Source organism: Lithobates pipiens, unplaced genomic scaffold (genome assembly GCF_037356315.1).
Source record: "Lithobates pipiens isolate NorthernLeopardFrog02 unplaced genomic scaffold, aLitPip1_a1.2 Scaffold_8, whole genome shotgun sequence".
Lineage (NCBI taxonomy): Eukaryota > Metazoa > Chordata > Amphibia > Anura > Ranidae > Lithobates > Lithobates pipiens.
This window is the reverse complement of record NW_027507903.1, coordinates 134,934,434-134,953,768: the sequence shown is the minus strand read 5'-3', so window position 1 is coordinate 134,953,768 and position 19,335 is coordinate 134,934,434. Positions and strand designations below refer to the sequence as shown.

The 19,335-nt window shown below is 43.3% G+C and overlaps 1 protein-coding gene across 3 annotated transcripts in view; it reads right to left on the bottom strand.

Moving 5' to 3' along the window:
- Nucleotides 1–8,745: 8,745 nt before the first annotated feature.
- The window catches only part of PRRT4 (proline rich transmembrane protein 4), a 61,741-nt gene continuing 51,151 nt past the window's right edge, over nucleotides 8,746–19,335 (bottom strand). For all 3 annotated transcript variants that reach the window (XM_077472848.1, XM_077472847.1, XM_077472849.1), the window contains one exon: nucleotides 8,746–10,928. In XM_077472848.1, coding sequence (XP_077328974.1) covers nucleotides 9,010–10,928 — 1,919 coding nt within the window. In that variant the 3' untranslated portion in view covers nucleotides 8,746–9,009. The remainder of the gene's footprint in view (nucleotides 10,929–19,335) is intronic.

Sequence of the window (19,335 nt, the reverse complement as noted above, 5' to 3'; positions counted from 1 at the left end):
TGGCGTCCTTTTTTTCCCCACAAATAGAGCTTTCTTTTGGTGGTATTTGATCACCTCTGTGGTTTTTATTTTTTGCGTTATAAACAAAAAAAAGCAACAATTTTGAAAAAAATGCAATATTTTTTACTTTTTACTATAATAAATATCCCCAAAAAATATATACATTTTTTTTCCCTCAGTTTAGGCGGATACGTATTCTTCTACATATTTTTGGTAAAAAAAAAAAAAATTGATTGGTTTGCGCAAAAGTTATAGCGTTTACGAAATAGGGGATAGTTTTATAGCATTTTTATTAATATTTTTTTTTACTAGTAATGGCGGCGATCAGCGATTTTTATTGTGACTGCGACATTATGACACATCGGACATTTTTGACACATTTTTGACACATTTTTGGGACCATTGTCATTTATACAGCAATCAGTGCTATTTAAATGCACAGATTCCTGTGTAAATGACACTGGCAGTGAAGGAGTTAACCACTAGGGGGGCAGTGTAGGGGTTGTGTGTGACGCTATGTGTTTTTTTTTTTATTGTAGGGTAGCGTGGCCTGGCATGTGACGTCACTGATCGTCTTTCCATATAAAAAGGGAACAGACGATCGGTGACAGCCACACTAGGAAGCACGGGGAGAGGTTTGTTTACAGACCTCTCTTTGTTCTTCAGCTCTGTGATCTGATCGCGGGACACCAGCGGCGATCAGGTCCGCTGGTCCTACGGCCACGGTCACGGAGCTCAGGACCGGCGGCGTGCTCCTGACCCATGGCTGGGCACTTAAAGAGCAACGTACAGGTACGTGATTGTGCCCAGCCATGTATATCGGCGTGATGGCGGTCCTTAAGTGGTTAAGCGGTGGAGGGCACCGAAGCTCTCTCACACCACTGATAAAAGTGATCTTGCAGCAAATCCGCTGCTGAGACCACTTTTATCTGAAAGCCAACCGCCCGCTGAAGAAGTGGATACTGGGGTTAAAGTGGTTGTAAACCCTTACAAACCACTTTGACCTACAGGTAAGCCTAGATTAAGGCTTACCTGTAGGTCCAAGCAATATCTCCTAAACCTATATGGTTTAGGAGATATTTGCGCGAAAACGGGCACCGCTGTCTACGGCGCATGCGCCGTAGACAGCGGCGCGCATGCGCACTGAGCGCGGCATTTCCAAGAATGGAGCTGCCGCTCGTGTCGACTCCCGTGCGCATGCGCGGGAGTGACGTCATCGCGGCTTCGCCGAATGACAGCGGCGGAGCTGCGAGATGCCACCAGCAAGATGGATGCGCCGGACTACAGGGGACAGCGCCGACTTCGCTGGCTCCTGTGTCAGGTAAGTGACACATAATGGGCTACTATGCGATGCATAGTAGTCCATTATGCTTTGCCTTTGCAGGGAATGAAAGAGGAAGTAAACTCATCAGGGTTTACTTCCTCTTTAAAGTGGTTGTAAACCTCAGACATGAAATATGAACCAAGCTTATCCCTCTATAGCAGTGATGGAGAACCTTGGCACCCCAGATGTTTTGGAACTACATTTCCCATGATGCTCAAATACACTACAGAATGCATGAGAATCATGGGAAATGTAGTTCCAAAACATCTGGGGTGCCAAGGTTCGCCATCACTGATCTATAGTGTGTACTTGTCTCAATCGGGAGCATTGCATTTCATTTCTGTCTGCTGCTTCATTCCTCTGCCATCACCATTAATCAATTCTGACAAGTTCCCTGACAACAAGGAAAAAAGGTGACAGAGGAGGAACCTCGAGCTGACAGCCTCAGCTCTGTTCCTGTGTTCTGTGTAGAGGGGTGTGTCCCTCCCTCCAATCATCTCTCAGAATTCTCCTCACTGAGCTCTGCAGAGTGTGATTTAAGCTCTCAGACAAGCTTTATAAATTCAGCACTTTGAATGGATGTAGATAAGAGAATACCGCAGATAAACAAGTACAATTTATGTAGGAGGCTTTGTTTTCAACTCTGTATCACCTGAAGCCACTTCACTGGGTATATGTGAGGGTTTACAACCGCTTTCAATCGATGGGTTTCGTTTTAAAATAGGTTTTGTAGTAGATGTAAATGCGTGTAGATGCATCTTACTAGTGATGTTGACTGAAGTATAAAAGTGTTCCATCCATCACAAAATGTGAAATTATCCAATAAGAACTTCCTGTATTTAAACCAAATTTTTCTTATTCTCCAACTGCAATTTTCCAGAAAAGGATAAGTAACTTTTGAATCTGGCAGTTAAAGCAGGAGTCCGCCGTTTTTTTTTAAAGCCAGCAGCTACAAATACTGCAGCTGCCGACTTTTAAAATAAGGACACTTACTCGCCCGCCGCGCCCGCGATGTCGGCACCCGAAGCGGATCTCTCGATCGTCTCTCGGGTGCTGCCGCCGCCATCTTGGGTATGGGAATCAGGAAGTGGAGCCTTTCGGCTTTATTTCCCGGTTCCCTACTGCGCATGCACACTGATGCACTGTTGTTTACCCATATCACGGGTGCAGCACAGTTCACCTGCGGCTTTCCTGCAGGTTAGCTGCACTTTGCCATAGACTTCTATTATATCCTGTAGGTGTGGTGCACTTGCAGAAAGCATACCAAACTCGCAGGTAATAGAAGTCTATGGCTCAGTGCAGGTAACCTGTAGGTGCACTGCACCTGTGGATCAGTTTGAAAGCAGCCCAGTAACTACTGCAAAACAGATATGCTCAAATATACGCTGTGATTTTAGTAATAAACAGACCTACCTACCCGGGCCACTGGTTGGGCACTCCTGCTTTAACAGATGTAGTAAAGAGAAGACTGCAGATAAACATTTACAACTTATGTAGGAGGATTTGTTTCATCTCAGTCTATCACCCAGGCTAGTCACTTCACTGGGTATATGTAAGGATTCGCAACCACTTTAATGACAACAAAGATAGCTTCATTTTAAATTAAGAACTTGAAATTGGTTGTAATGCCAATTTTTCATTTTATTTTACTTTAATGCATTCTTAAATAACCTAATAGCAGCTCCCCCTACTCCCCCTCCCTGAACACTTACCCGAGTCTATTCTTGATCCAGCACTGTCCCATCTGCAGCAGCTCTTCTCCCCTCTCTCATGCCCGATTCTCACCTATGCATTTTTAGTGCTTTTTGCATTTTGCACTGCAAAACATGTTCCATAGGAAACCATGTTAAATGGACTGTAGTGCAAATCTGCAAAAAGCACTAAATATTCATAGGTGTGAATCAGGCCTCACAGGCTTGGCTGAGAGCAGCAGAAGCCATTGGCTGCTGCTGCTGTCAATCAAATCCTGTGAGTAGGGGCAGGGCTGAGCTGCACTGTGCTATGCGTGTCTATAGATGCACACAGCCTGGCTTAGGATCAAGCCAGCACGTCTGCCCCCATAGCAAGTGGTTTTCTACAGAGGCAATTGGAGAAGAGGAGGAGCAGACAGCGCCGATGGGGGACCCCCTGCAGAGGTTCAGGGGCGGTCTGTGCAAAATCAGAGTGGCCATATGCAATTGCCCTATGCACACTTTTGCCATCAGCAATGAGAGGGAAACCCGGCCCCCGCCAACCCTGGCTGCCACAGTCGTTTGCAGACTCACACTATTGTTGGCCTTTTCTCTGTGTGCATATAGTTATAGATACTGTGAAATCGGAGAGTTAGTGGTTGGAGTGCCTGGAAGGAGTTGCGATGGAACGTTTATTTGTTATGCCTGCCATGACCGTTGTTTACTCAGGGGTCATAGCATTCTGGTAAGAGCTTTTTGTTTTGAGCACTGGCACCATGGTTCACTTGGAGAAATGAAGATCCTGATTTTCTTTTGGCCTGCTAGAGATCTCCGCTAAGATGTAGACTTTTGGTGCTATAACACATGACGATTTGGGATTTGTCTTGTTCACCTTTTGATGTATTTACATCTTTGTACATTTAATGATTTGTGGTATCCTTATCCACTTTTTTATTGTTTACATAAGCATTGATTACTTCATTATTGCTATTTATACATGCGTTATGGCATATGTATGATGGTACATGTTTGATTCACATTCTGATTTTATATTTTTATTTTAAAGTTTGATTCATATACAAGATATACATTTAGTAGATTTATGCTTTGCTGCGTTTTTGTTTTATAAAAGTCCTACACCTTGCACATTCAAGTTAATGGAGCTGCATCACAACTGCAAGCTAAATGCTTGGCTTGTGGTTGCAGAGCATTAGTCCCAAAAAAAAAAAAAAAAAAAGACAGACATTCAGGAGGTGGTAGGAATGTCTACTAAATTTCTGGAAAGCGGATGCTTAGCCACACTCTGAAAAGCCACCTACTGCATATCGCTTTTCAGAGAATGGGCTATTGTGAACATAGACGGTTCAAATCTCGGGCAGTTCAGCAGGAACCAGCCTTGATTAGAACCATGTACAGTATGGGCAGGCTGAATGTACCAACCTGCTGGATTTTTGCATGCAATTATCGCTAGCGGCTACTATAGCCACTAGCAATCACTGACTTCTCTCGGGAGAGATGGCTTCCCCAGGCTCCCTGCTGGGAGAATACAAACTGTGGGGTTGATTTACTAAAGGCAAATAGACTGTGCACTTTGCAAAGTGCAGTTGTTCCAGAGCAAGGAAAAAAATAAATAAATTCTTGCTTGCACGTGCTTGGATGATAAAAAGTCAGCAGGGCTTCTGTTCATTTACTAAGTTCTGAAGGAACCGCTCTTGCAGAGTGCAACTGCACCTTGCAAAGTACAGTCTATTTGCCTTTAGTAAATCAACCCCTGTCTGTTACAGGAAAGAAATTCACTCCATGTATGTCCTGCTTAAAGGGTCTATTTAAACTGAACAGTAGATATCCCTGTTTACTCCACATTAATAAAATGCAGGCCACAGAACAGAGCCAGCATCCTATGGAGTGGTTCTCTGCTTGAATTTGGCTTCACTTGTTTTGGGGTCCCAAAGTGCCTCATGCACATCGGGTGACTGTCTATCCCCTGCCCCAGATTCCAGCATTTACATGTGGGTGGACAACACAGATGCACAATCCAGCCTCGCTGCCAGCAATCTACAAAAGTCTGAGAAAGCTGCTAGATGCGAGTGGTACTAGCATTTATGGCCGTTTGCACCCAAGGATGAATGCTCAGAATGCAAACTTCTTGTGTTCCAGGCATTCATCCCTGGGCGCAGTCAACCCTACACATCAATATGGAACTTCACCCTAAAATGGAAGTTCCAATTTAACAACACCTTCTTCCTATTTTTAGCAGGTACCCACTCCCACGTTCGCTCCGATGGCCTAGGCCAGTGATGGCGAACCTTGGCACCCCAGATGTTTTGGAACTACATTTCCCATGATACTCATGCACTCTGCAGTGTAGTTGATCATCATGGGAAATGTAGTTCCAAAACATCTGGGGTGCCAAGGTTCACCATCACTGGCCTGGGCTATCTGAACGGAAGTTCTTGTCCTCTCTTTCTGCCCAGAACCTTCTGGGACATTTCACAGGTTCCAGGAGGCTGCGAGAACATTAATACAGCACGGCTGAAGCCACATATGTCACAGCTATCGTTCCTTAGTAAACATTCTGGTGCCAGGGACCCAAAGACATGCGAAGAACAGGTCCGGGTGAGGACAGCACAGGATCCCTGGATAGGCAAGTCTCCTTTTTTTAGTCAGCAGCTACAGTATTTGAATTTTTCTTTAAGACTGAAGATCCTCTTTGATACCACTTGGTACAGTGTCCAGCCCAGTTCAGGTGCAGCAGTTTTCAACCTGTCAGACCTGGTCAGGCAGCATGGCTGGACACTGCAGATGTGCCTCCTGGGCATGCTAAAAGGGATTGGCTGCACACCGGCTAAATACCTAGTGTACATGTGGCCTAATGCTGTGATTTACACTTCACTGGGATTTACATTTGCGCCAGTTTTTTCTTTTTCTTAAAGCAGCAGTATGGATGTGGTAGCCATACTGCTGCTTTAAAAAATGGGCCCTTTATTGTTTTGGCAGTACACGAGGCCCCAAGGGACAGGAAAATGCAAACTTGCTACAGGTCTTATAAAGAGATGGAATTTGGCATCTCTTCCTTCCTTAGAGGGGTAAATCTGTTCATGCAGTAAATAGTAGTATGTGATCGGAAAGACCATGAGCGATTATTCTACAGAGGCCGATGCTCACATTAAAGTCCCCATAGACAGCTTTGGTAGATTCCTTCCTAAATGGCTAAAATATAAACCAGCCATGGGTGGCCTGCAAGCACCACCTGGTTCAACAAAAGTTGATTTAAAAATTGACTGAACTGTGTGGAAAATTATTGGCCAAATTGGCCTCAATACAATGTCTGGAATATGATTCAGATAATGGAATACAATAGCTGGCAGCAGAGATTCTTTCATCTGAACTGTTGGTATGGATGGGGGAATCAACTGATTTTCTCTTGTTGAGCCTATGGGCCAAACTACGCGAAATCAAACTGTGTATGGCGGCTTAACGCAATTGACTCCGCCATGATTGTATGGCTACAAATGATTCTGCTGTCCTGAGGATCTCCCTTGTATATTTATCACATTTTTGCTAAATGTCATGCAAAGTTTCTTTTTCCCTTTGCTTTGTTTTTTGTGGAACTTTTTAAACTCCACGTGGCCTGTGATTTTAAAGGGGTTTTTAAGGTTCAGGGTTTTTAAAAACAAAAACAAACATTTCATACTTACCTCCTCTGTGCAGTTTGTTTTGCACAGAGTGGCCCCAATCCTCATCTTCTGGGTCCCTCAGCTCCTGGCTCCTCCTCTTTTTGCGTGCCCAGTTAGAGAAGCGCTCTCCTTCATGGACACCCATGCAGGCGTGCTTCTGTGTCCTGCTTCTGCATCTATTCACACAGAAAGCAGGACTTGGCCCCGCCTCTGCGTCACTGGATTTAATTGACAGCAGTGGGAGCCAATGGCTGCGCTGCTATTAATCCATCCAATCAGGACCCGAGACACTGGCTTTTGCTGGTGTGCTCGCCCCCGGCACAAGATAGAGGGGGTACAGGTAAGTAAAAATGGGGGCTGCAGCATTACAGGAGGTTTTTCACCTCAGTGCATAGAATGCATTGAGGTAAAAAATCTTGAGGGTTTACAACCCCTTTAACAAGGTCCCTTCGATGATCTACAGCCAGATTATCCATGGGCTGCCTACCAGCTTTAAAGCGTATCTAAACCCAAAAACAAAAAATTTAAAACTTATCTAAACCCCGACACATTTTTATATTTTGCAGCTCAGGGGGTGGATTTACTAAAGGCAAAAAGACAGTGCTCTTTTGCAAGTGCAGTTGCTCTAGAGCTTAGTAAATAAGCTAAAGCTTCACTTTTAAAAACAATGCCCATTAACAACAAAACAAAAAAAAAAAAAACATTTTTGCTTGCATTAGATTGGATGATGGAAATCATCAGCACTCTCCCTCTTTTACTAAGATCTGGAGCATCTGGACTTGAAGAGTACACAGTTTATTTGCCTTTAGTAAATCAACCCCACCGGTCCTTAGATGTGGCGGCTGCATTCGTTTTAATTTTTCGGTCTTTTTCCTTTTTTTTCACCTAATATTCTTGCGAATAACGCACTTCCTGTTCCTTCATGTCTATACTATTTTTCCAATTGTATCTAATGGCAAAGTCATAGTTGTCACACAGGCTGGATTAACCACCCAAACATATTTCCATTATATTGTGGATTGGTGGTATTTGTAGTTTACAGAACAAAGTTAAAGTAGTTATAATGTCAACACTTTTTTTTGTTTACGTTAATGCATTATCTGCATTGAGGTTAACACACTTTCAAAAGCTACTAGCTTATCCCCCCCACCTTTACACAATTACATGAACCCGATCTACTTTGGCTCTTGCTGCTGGTTGTCAAATCCTGTGAGGAAGAAGCAGGGGGGAGGGCCAGAGCTGAGCTGCGCCATGTGCATCTATGGACACTCAAAGCCCAGTTTGGGATTGAGCCTGCATGAGTGCCCCCATAGCAAGCGGCTTAGAGAATAGGAGGAGCCAAGACCACAAGCAAGGGAACCCAAAAGCGGAGGTTTGAGATCACTCTGTGCAAAACCAATGCACAGAGCAACCAAGTATAACATATATATTTTTTTTTTTTTTACAAAAACAGCTTTACAGCTATCAGAGTGTTTTTTTAAGCTCACAAGGAAATGCATTTCTGTCAATCAACAGCTATTTTCTATTTGCTGAAAATTTTCTTAGCCAAAAATAAAAATGGAAAACGAATGCAGCCACCATATCTAAAAGACAGGTAAGCTGCAATATACAGTATATATTTTTTTTATATTTGGGTTTAGATACACTTAAGGGTATACAGGCACATGTTTTCAGTGGAAGACACACATTAAAATGGCTTGTGCTTGCGACTTTATCCTGGCACTGACACCAGGCTGTAACTACTTCACGCCAATTCCCAATTTCCCTAGGCCAAAGAGAACTGGAAGCTAAATAAACAGATGCTCTGCATAACACCTGTGTACACTTGGCCATAAAACAGCAAGCTGTTGCTATATTTATTAGCGGAGGGATGGAGAGGACTGCTGCATAAAAAAATAAAAATTCAACTGCCAGTTTTGTTTTCTACCTGCCTGCTGATCCCCAAAGGTTCCCATATCCATGCCAGCCAGATGTGTCACACACATTCACCAAATTGCAACAATATTTCTTTGCCTTTATCCAGTTTCAGACTTCATACCTAGGTAATAAAGAAGTTACTTTAGGATTACTACTATTTTAAAAGGAAAGATGGTAGATTTTAATGATAGAATATATATATATAAAATATGCAGGGTTCAATCTAAATACATTTTCATATTTAATTACTAGCATCAATAATACTCTATATTTTAATTCAATGATAACCACATCTGCCCAATATATGTGCGTCATATGTGAGATGTCCAATTGGAGAGTCCCAGCAAGCACCCATGGGGCGCTTTAAAGTCTCATTTTTGTAGCTCTCATCTCTAATAATAAACTTTTTTTTAAATTTAATTTACAAATCAATAGTTTCACTGCAAACACTCAGAGCATCTATTTGTCCGAAAACTTCTATTAAGTCATCTCTCAAAGTACTTCCATGATGAGAAGCAACTTCCAGCGACTCCTGCGAAGGGGGAGACAGTGTATGATATTCAGCTTTTGACTGCCAGCCTGTTTCTTGCTTTTCTTTATAGCAAGAAGTGGAGGCCACAGCAGCTTCTGGACTGGAACAGAGCACTAAAGATGATCCATCCATTGAAATTTTACAAAGAGAACTAGCAGTGCTCTGCTCTCCCCTCCATGCACCGGGTGAAGATGAATTCGGAGTATCAGGTCTGGTGGCAGTGGGAATGGCCTGAATAATAGGCAGACCTGTCTCTATTTCCACACAGGACGAAGTTCGATAGAGACCCCTGTCGGAGGCCTTCTCTTTAAATACACAGTCTTCCATTTGTGTGGCACTTTTGACAGTGAGAGATAAGCTACTAGACAGTGCAGTACCATGGAAGAGACTTTTGGGTATCAGAGACTCGCTGAAGAGTGCTTCATCAATGCTGCGTCGTAGATCTATTGGCGATGGAGGCCGAAAATCAACAGTAGAGTCACTGTCTACTTGTACACTGATAAATGAAGGTGTTTTGGAACCCTGAATGCTTAAGCCTTGAATCTCAAGGCTTTTGTTGCTGTGGTAAATTAAGCTCAGGTCTTCTCCATTACTTAAGCGTTTCTCAACCAGTGTGTAGAGTGGAAAGAATTCAGACTCGCTCCTAACAATGGTGTCGCATATTAGCAATTTTTCATGTTGGGAAGATGCCCATTTAGAGTTTTGTAACATAGGTGCCTTCATTGCCACATGGCCAGGGGAAAGATGAAATAGCTGTGTCCAACAGTTTGTCCTCCCTATTTCATTGGCACAAAAAATTGGGTATCCACCTATAAGCGCAAGAGGTAAACAGATGCCCACTTCACAGAGACTTGAGCTTAACTGAAATGCCCACCAAGGCCAAGGGCCAAAAACAATACCTCCACCATAACCCATGGCGTATAGCATTGCGTATAGCTGAAGACCAGCATTCAAAATACCAAAACAGGCAGATAAGAGAACAATATAAGTTGCTCGGCTCCAGTCTTTCAAATTTGCGAAAGGACATCCACTAGAATACTCTGCGGGTGGTGCAGAACTCTTGAGGTCATAGATTTGGGTGTTCTGGGTTCTCGCAACGCAACAAAAGATAAAGAAGGATAAGGACAGAAGTACTGTTAAAACTACATAGACTCCTCGAGAAACCAAAAAAAGAAATTGGTACTGCTGGAACACATCAACAACTACAACTGCTCCTCCAGCAGTGATAAAGTGGAGAAAAGCTGCTGAGGCAAAAATACAGAGTCGTGGAAAGACTGGTGAGGTGTGTTGGAGGCGACACCTTGAACAAAGCAACAAAAAAACTATACTGAAACTTGATGTCATGCAGGGAAAAGCTAATTCATGTAAAAGCAAGGCAGTGAACGCTGGAAGACGATCTTGGTGGCCATAAGCATCATAAAATAGAGAAAAGGCACGGCTGCTGCCTAAGGATATCAACAATAGGTGTAACAATGCAAAATAAAAGCTACCAGATGGACATCTAAACACAAGACAAATGATGGATAGCAGAGCAAGCAGTGCCACTGTCCCGTAGAGTCCAACAGACCCATATACCAAGGCTTCCCAAGCAATGCCCCAGTCAGTCACAGATGTATTCCAATCAGCATGCAAGGTAATAAAAAATGGAGGTGAAGAAAGTAGCAAGTATCCATGGAGAGTAGGGTCTGGTTCACGAGAGCTTGGTCTCTCCGTCATGCCAAAATCACATTTTTCAAAACCAGAATGGTAACAGTCCCAGGAAGAAGTGTCTGCTGTTGATGTTGGGCCAAGTGAAATCGAGCTCAAATCTGAAAAAAAAACAAAAAAAAACAAAGAAGTTATGTCAGAAATTCCAAAAGAGATACTTACAAGTACATTTTTGATTTTCATCCCTGTGTGCATAACCTCTGCTAGACATGATTAAAATGACACTAAACTCTAATTTTGAAGAAAAAAAATCTGTTCAAGTATATATTCTTGACTCAAAGTGCTTTCTACTGCTCTCAGCCTGCCCCAAATTCCTATTATTAGAGGCTACATTCATTCACCGTGGTCCCACTGTATGAAGGAACGTAGCCATCCTCTCTTTGCTCTCTCTCAAGATGGATGAGGGACCATTGACTTTGGGTTGTGTTGTGTCCATAGAGCAGTGAACATGACCGCAACTAATGTGCACTGCTTCCTCCAAACAAATGGAAGTGAAGGGAAAAAGGGGGGGGGGGTTCAGCAGCTCACATGGGATGTTACAAAGAGACAGAAAAACACAGTAAAAAACTATTTAATGATAGATTACAGGACCATTAATATAGTGGATGTGTATGGATTATGTTTGGAGAATAAGGATATAGTTTAGTGTCACTTTGAAGGGATTGTAAAGTGAATAAAAAAAAAAAAAAAAAAAAAAAAAAACCCAACAACAAACATGTTATACTTACCTCCACTGTGCAGCTCGTTTTGCACAGAGTGGCCCCGAACCTGCTCTTCTGGGGTCCCTCGGCGGATGTCTCGGCTTCCTCCTGCAGGTGCTTCTCACGTTCATGCGAGCTCCCTCGCATGGTGAGAAGCATCTGCGGGCGCGCTCCCGTGATACAGCCGGCGGCTATAGCGGCTCGCTGTATCACACGGCCCCGCCCCCAGCTCTCCGCGTCAGTGGATGTGATTGACAGCAGCGCGAGCCAATGGCTGCGCTGCTTTCCATCCATCCACTCTAGCCAATCAGCGGCCAGGCTGAACGGTGGAAAGGACGTCGGGGGACGAGCGCGGGACTTTCGAAGGGTGAGGTAAGTAAAACGGGGGGACTGGGGGCGCCGGGACTGTCAGATGTTTTTTCACCTTAATGCATAGAATGCATTAAGGTGAAAAAACATTTACCTTTACAACACCTTTAAGCTTAAAATAGCTGAAACCTTTGCTGAGAGATACGTAGGCTGCCATTGCTGGCCTCTCCTGAAAATGCTAGTACTGTAGTCAGCATCCTGATCCAATGTCATTGGTACTTTATGACATAAAAGTTTTCATAATAAATGAAAAGGTGAACTAAGACCACTCCCTCCAAGTCCTCGCTATACTTACCCTCCATGTGCGATGAGATGTCAGTGCCCCTGCAGCCGATTGAGCAATCCAGGGATATGAAATCCCTGATCCTCTTCTTTTTTCTGTAGGGCTTCCAGGACGGATCAGAGCGATTCTGATTCATCATTCCTGTCATGTGAGCCCTTTGACCAATTGGAATTGCTCTGATCTGCACTGGAAACCCTACAGAAAGAAAGTGGAATAACAATATTTTTGAATCCCCAGAGCACTACACTGGCTACATGGACACTGACACCCATGGAAATAAGTACACTGGTGATCAGGGTGGGGGGCTGTGAGCGCTCACTGGTATTTTCTGGCGGGGGCATCTCCCTGTCAGAACACGTTAGCTCAGTGGGGAGATCACTGTACTACCATTGGATAGTTAGTACAGCAAGCTCCTCTCATGCTCCCAAGTTTTTTTTTTTTGTTCAGCCTGCTGGGTCGAATGTAAAAATACAGATAGTGTGTACCAGGCTGCGGTTGTAACAATAAAATAATAATAATAATAATAATAATTTTATCCTGTTCCTTTAATGCATGAATAACAGCTCAGTGCTTGTGCGGTGTAATGTGTTCCTTTCCATCAAATAAAATACCTAGTTGATCCTGCCTGATGCTGCCCTCCCCTCTGTAAACGGACCACGATTATCATGGTTGCTAATCCATGGTACCATGATCAGTTCACATGCCTCCATCATCTTGCCGTCTCTCCTCTCTTCCCCTCCCTCCCTGCCCATCAGCTAGTCTCAGTGCCGATCTGCTCCACTCCTTCCCTCCTGCTGTTTTCTTCCCAGAAACCCCTGTGTTCAATTAAGTTATGTGCCCTGGTGTATGTGCTTTATAACAAAATATGCAGCTTCATACCTTATTTCAGAGCGCAATTTCACATGACCGCTCACCACTCTCCTCCTGGCTGACGTTAGCGGGGGATTCTCAGCCCTTCCCGCTGTAGTTCTCATATTGTGGGAAGGAGAGCGGCAGGCAGTCACGTGAGCGCCCCAAGCAGAACTCTGAAATAAGTTATGAATCTGCATATTTTTTTTTATAACGCACATACACTGGGCCACATAACTCAACCAAACACAGGAGATTCTAAGTGACCAACAACAGCCACGCAAAAAGCACTTTTAGACGGGGGTCAGCAGTGGCAACCTCCTTATTTGAGTAAAGACTCATGTACACTGCTGCTGGCAAACGGACGTTTAGGGGCAGATGGGCATTTTTTTCAACTGCTTCTAAACTCTCCTCTATGTTATCTTATCAGTACATGTACACGAGGTCTTTTATAGTAGCTTCTAGGCAGTTGCTTTTACAGGCTTTTTTTGAAACCCCAAAAAATGCATTCAGAAGCTATGTTTAGAGGCATGCCAAACGTGGCTAAATGCGGTAACTAGCATTTAGCCTCGTTTCGGTTACAGGCATTTTTCATTTTTGACTATTTTGAAAAATAAAACATTTTTTTCAAATGCTTCTAAATGCAAACGCGGCATGTAAACGTGGCAAAACTGATGTTTTAAACGTGGGTTACTATCTGTCAAGTTAAATTGTTCAGGAGAGGTTGTAAAAACGTCCCCGGTACATTAAGCCTAAAGGTTTCCTTTATCTTTGCAAATATATCAAGTTCTGTAAGGCCGCGTACACACGCGGGGACTGTTCGCTCAACTTTGTCCGCTGAACAGTGTTTCGGCGGACAGTCCGCTCGTGTGTGGGCTTCAGCGGACAGTTTCAGCGAACAGTCTGCTGAACAAAGTTTTTCGGAATTTCCGAAAAACTGTCCGCTGAAACTTTGTTTCTGCGAACAGTCCCCTCGTGTGTAGGCTTGTTCGTCAAACTAAGTTCCGCGCATGCTCAGAAAGGATTTACACGCCGAAAGTTGTATTGCAGTGTATAGGACGTCGTATTTTTCGTCCCGTCGTACGTGCCGTTCACGTCATCACGCAAGTTTCAGCGGACTGTTCGTTCGTCGTGTGTGGCCAAGTCCGTCCATGCTAATTTTGAGCGGACTGTCCGCTGAAACTGTTTGACGAACAAAGTTGAGCGAACAGTCCCCGCGTGTGTACGCGGCCTAAGTCTTGCGCATGCTCAGAAAGAATTTACACGCCGAAGGTTGCATTGCAGTGTATAGGACGTCGTTTTCTAGTCCCGTCGTACGTGCCGTTCACGTCATCGCGCACGGTTTCAGCGGACTGTTCGTTCGTCGTGTGTGGGCAAGTCCGTCCATGCTAATTTTGAGCGGACTGTCCCGCGTGTGTACGCGGCCTAAAGGTAAAGGTTTTCTGTGCAGGCGCCTTGGTACCTGGGATTTGTTCTGTCTTTGAACTGAAAGATCAGTTGAGGGGAGTGGGGATGGAAGGAGAGGAATCCCCACCTTACACATATCATAAATTGGAATTAAGAAAAAGAGTCACGTGGGAGGGGCAATAATAAGGGTAAGATAAGATCACAAAAGGAAAATTTTGAACACATGAGGGGAGGAGGATCGGTCCCCCCCCCCCTTTTTTTTTTTTTTTTTTTTTTTTTTTTTTTTTCGGTATATTTAGGATCGATCCGGTCGGGCACCCAATGTGTATTTTCTTACTGTCTGTTTTTATATGAATGTTGAAAATACTGAAATAACACGAATGTTAAACAAAGTGATTTCTAATAGTATGTATAAGAAATATTTTTTACTGTTTTTTTGTAAATGTGGAAAACGAAATAAACAATATTTAAAACGAAAGATCAGTTGACTTGTGGTGTAAAGTATAAAGCTTTGATGGGATCACCACAGTCTGAAACAAAACCCAATAAATGTCCAACAGTAGTACGTCCAAATACACAATGCATACTATTTTTCCTTTTTCTTCCTACTAGAATTACTGAAATCTTCATTAGCGATTACGTCTTATTGCTGCTATGGTTCTCATAAGGTTAAAAGAGTGGGATACTTGGCTCTAGAGATAAATCCACATTTTTCCTGAGCAAACACTCTGACTAATGAAGACTTGAGGGAAAGCCTCCTGGTTTGAGAGTAGTTTGTACCAAACATTAAAAAAATCCCAGAGGGTCTTTACTGACAATCCTCCCCCATTCTGCCATGTTTTATATTAAAACTGCTGTTTACGTTCTAAGATACTGCTGAATTGTCTAGATTTCCCACATGAAGACTGCTCTTTTTACAAAACGCTCTTACCATCTAGTAATTCCAATTTTAAATGTCAGGCAAAACAAAATGTTCCAGTTCCAAACAGACAAAAATCTGATTGAAAAACTGACATCTGCAGTTAAAATGTATTACATGTTTGTGCACAGGACATGAAGAAAAGGTGTAAGTACATAGGCAGCCCAGGTGGTAGCAGATGGGGATCTGTCATTCAAGCCTACAGTGAAGCTTATGACAACTCATGACAGATCTCGCCTCCCTCACCTCTTCAAACCAAAACCCCAAAGACATGAATACACCCTGTACTACTTTTACCAGTCTCCAGGTATTCCAACATGTACAATGCTTCAGCAAAAGACAGGAGAATAATAATTCAATTTTCTTCTAGTGAGAGTAGGAAAATCTTATTATCAACCAAGACAATGTCCAATTTCCGGGCTCAGATAAAATCAGTAAAGGTTATGAATGTGCCTGGTATGTTCCAATTACCAGGCTGCCTTTTCCTAGTAGCAAATGTTCATATGATGCCTGTTAAAATGGTTGTAAAAGGCAAAAGGTTTTTTTTTACCTTAATGCATTCTATACATTAAAGCGGAGCTCCGCCTTTTTTTAAATGTATTTTTTTTTTTTATACTGCAGCTGCTGACTTTTAATAATAAAAAATAAAAATAAGGGCACTTACCTGTCCAGGGCGCTCGTGATGTTGGCACCCAAAGCCGATCTGTCCTCGGCTCTCGGGGTGTTGCCACCACCATCTTCGGTAAGGGAATCAGGAAGTGAAGCTTTGCAGCTTCCCTCCCTGGTTCTCTACTGCGCGTTCCCACTGGTCCCTGCTGTCTGAGACCTGTCTCTCCCAGAAGACATCCGGAGGGATGGAGAAGGCGCCGGAAGTGGCGTAGATACCCATGGGTGGCTCAGGTATCTATGCTTGGAAGTGGGGAGCAAAATACCTGTATTACACAGGTATGTGCTCCCTCTCCCCCCTGAAAAGTGCCAAATGGGATCCGAAAAGCAGAAGTTCCATTTTTGGGTGGAACTCTGCTTTAATGTAAAAAAAACCTTCTGGCTATTTTTTTTTTTTTTACTTTTCTTTAGAATCACTTTAAATATAAGCTACAATGGTTTGGGGTAAATTTGTTTAGGTTTTTAATTCTGTATTCTATTAAGCCAATGTATTAGATCTCTTTTTTTACTATATGTATAGAGTCTGAGTTTTATAAATATTTAATGTATGGCAAAGGATTCACAGAGTACCATAAGCTAGCTAAAGAAACAGCAAGAAGCCATATGGAGGGAGAAGGAGAAGAAAGAGGGATGAGCCATTTCTCTGACTCCTACACTTGTATTTCAACATCAGTAACCAAGTCTGTAAGGAGAAACTGTAGGAGACACATGAAAAGGTTCATAAAGCTCCACTTTCTAGCCAAGTATAAGAACACAATAATAACAACACACAACATTTTATAGTTTTATGAACAGATTAACATTTTTTTGGCCCTGACTAGAAAGACATCATGTGTAAAGTTTCTATAAGTTCCCTTTTAAATTCCTGGCAAAAGTGAAGTTGTTCTAAAAGGAAATTTTGTTTTTCTTGAAATAAAAAGATGTTTCTACTTATTTGGTCTGTATTGCACAGAGCAACCCCTTACCTCCTCTTCTGGCGATCCCTGGTGTCCAAGCTCCTCCCTTTCTCCAAGTGCCTCCACAGCAAGCTGTGTGCTAAGGGGGCGCCCATGCAGGCACACTCCCGAACCGGGCTGCACCACGCCCCACTACTTCCTGGTGTAAGACCAGGAAGAAGGGAGAGTGGGGCTGCAGATGGGACAGCACCGACTCGAGAAAGGAGGGGGTGACAAAATGATGTCTGTCTGAGCGGCACTCATAGAAAGCTTTGCATTTTATCAATGAGTCAGAGATTGTCTGAATCAGAGAGGTGGGTTGAGGATGTCACAATCAGAGGAAGCTTTGTATTTGATAGAATACAACGCTTTCCACGAACGGCTGAGTGCCGCTCAGCCCAACGCTATTTTGTTGTGGGAGTGAGACAGGAAGGAAGTATACAGTGCTGTACTGTGTGCAGCCTCAGCTACATACAGTTTATACAGCACATCCAGTGGCCTCACATGTTAATATAGGACTTGGCACAAACAAACCATTTAAATTTAAACTAAAGAACTAAAGCTGGAGATGAGCTTTTATGATGTGCATATGAAAAAAATGCACCAAACAACCAAAAAAAACAAAAAACAACAGGTGCTAATCGGTTAGAGCACAGAGTAGAGTTTGCTTCATTAGCACCAGGCTGATGAAAATATTCTCAAATATCGCACTTCCGTGTGGACCATCAAAAACAGAAAAAAAAGGTTCAGATGAACATTTAACTGTTTGCCCAGGGTAAAAAAATATCCCAAGTGTATCCATGATCAAAATATAAAAACTCATATATTCATTTCCACATTGTATTTCAGTTATTTTAGTCTACTCCAATTAAGGTCAATGGTTTTCAAGTTTGTTACTTACCTTTGTGGATCCCCCCCACACATTTACCTTCTTGAATTCTGTGATACATAATCACTATGTCCTGTTAGTAGGAACTGCCGTGTCTCACGTCTCACAATGCCGGTGTATTGTCGAATATTGTCCCCCGTCGGATAACGCGCTCGCGCAGTACAGGGGACAAGGAGACACCGAAGGTCTCCGAAGATGAACGGCACCTGCGCACTGAGTCCAGGTTCAAGCCCCACCATCCAAGTGGACATAGAGTTAAAATAAAAAAATTGCAGAGCGAAGCGAGGCCGTGCCCGAAGCATGGCGAGCAAAGCGAGCCCGCGAGGGGCCCTCTCACTAAGTGCTGTTTAACATCATCTATCGTTATGTCCACTTGCATGGTGGGGCTTGGACCTGGACTAAGGGCACAAGGTACTATTAAGTGTGCAGGCGCCGTTCATCTTCGGAGACTTTCGGCGTCTCCTTGTCCGCTGCACCTGCGCAGTACAGGGCGGACAATATCCGATGGAGGGACAGTTCTCAGCAGAAACCAGCCTTTTGAACTACAGAGGTGCTGGGAGGAGGAGTTTCGGGAGGAGGAGTCAGTTCAGGAAAAAATACTTGCAGGCAGCTAGGTACCATGGGATATATAGTCCTTAGAAATTGATAGTAAACAGCAGAGGAGAAGCCGCAAAGCATGCAGGGAAGCCAGGAAGATGTGGAAAGAGATGGCCAGCAGACAAGCAGCACTCACAACATGAGAGGCGAGTCTTCAAGTAAGCTTTGAGTTGTAAAATACAACTATATCAATACAATCAATAGTTGTATTTTGTATTGTATTGATATTATAATGCTGAGGTTATAAAATAAAAATTTATACTTTGACCACATAAATCCTTTAATGTGAAGTACATGGGGATCACGTGATCAATTTAGAAGTAAACCCCAGGTAGCAGTCAAGACCTCAAATATAAAATTCTCCATAATTATGCTGTTTATGTACCACTGGGGAGAGCGGAATACCATAATTATAACACATAAGCAGTCAAGTCTCTCCGATGGAAATTTCTTAATTTCAGTATTATTAGTATACTCGGGCTGAATGTCGGCCAGCATGGGCTGGTTCAGTAGAAACCTGCTGACATTCACGCCGTGTGTGTGGTAGACGGTCCAATCTGTCCAGGGCTTCTAACCGAAAAATGTCTGACTGGCTTCCGATCAGCGCCCTTTGTCAGAACACAATAGAACAGCAGGGGAGATTACTGTACTAACATTGGATTGTTTAGTACAGCGGTTCTGACCTGAGCTATCAGTTTTTTTTCTTGTTCAACCCACGAAAAAACCTAGTGGCTTAAAGAGGCTGTAAAAGGCAGAAGGTTTTTTATCTTAATGTATTCTATGCATTAAGATAAAAAACCTTCTGTGTGCAGCAGCCCCCCTAATACTTACCTGAGGTCCATCTCTATCCAGCGATGTCCACGAGTTCCCTCGGCCCTCCGGGGCTCCCCCTC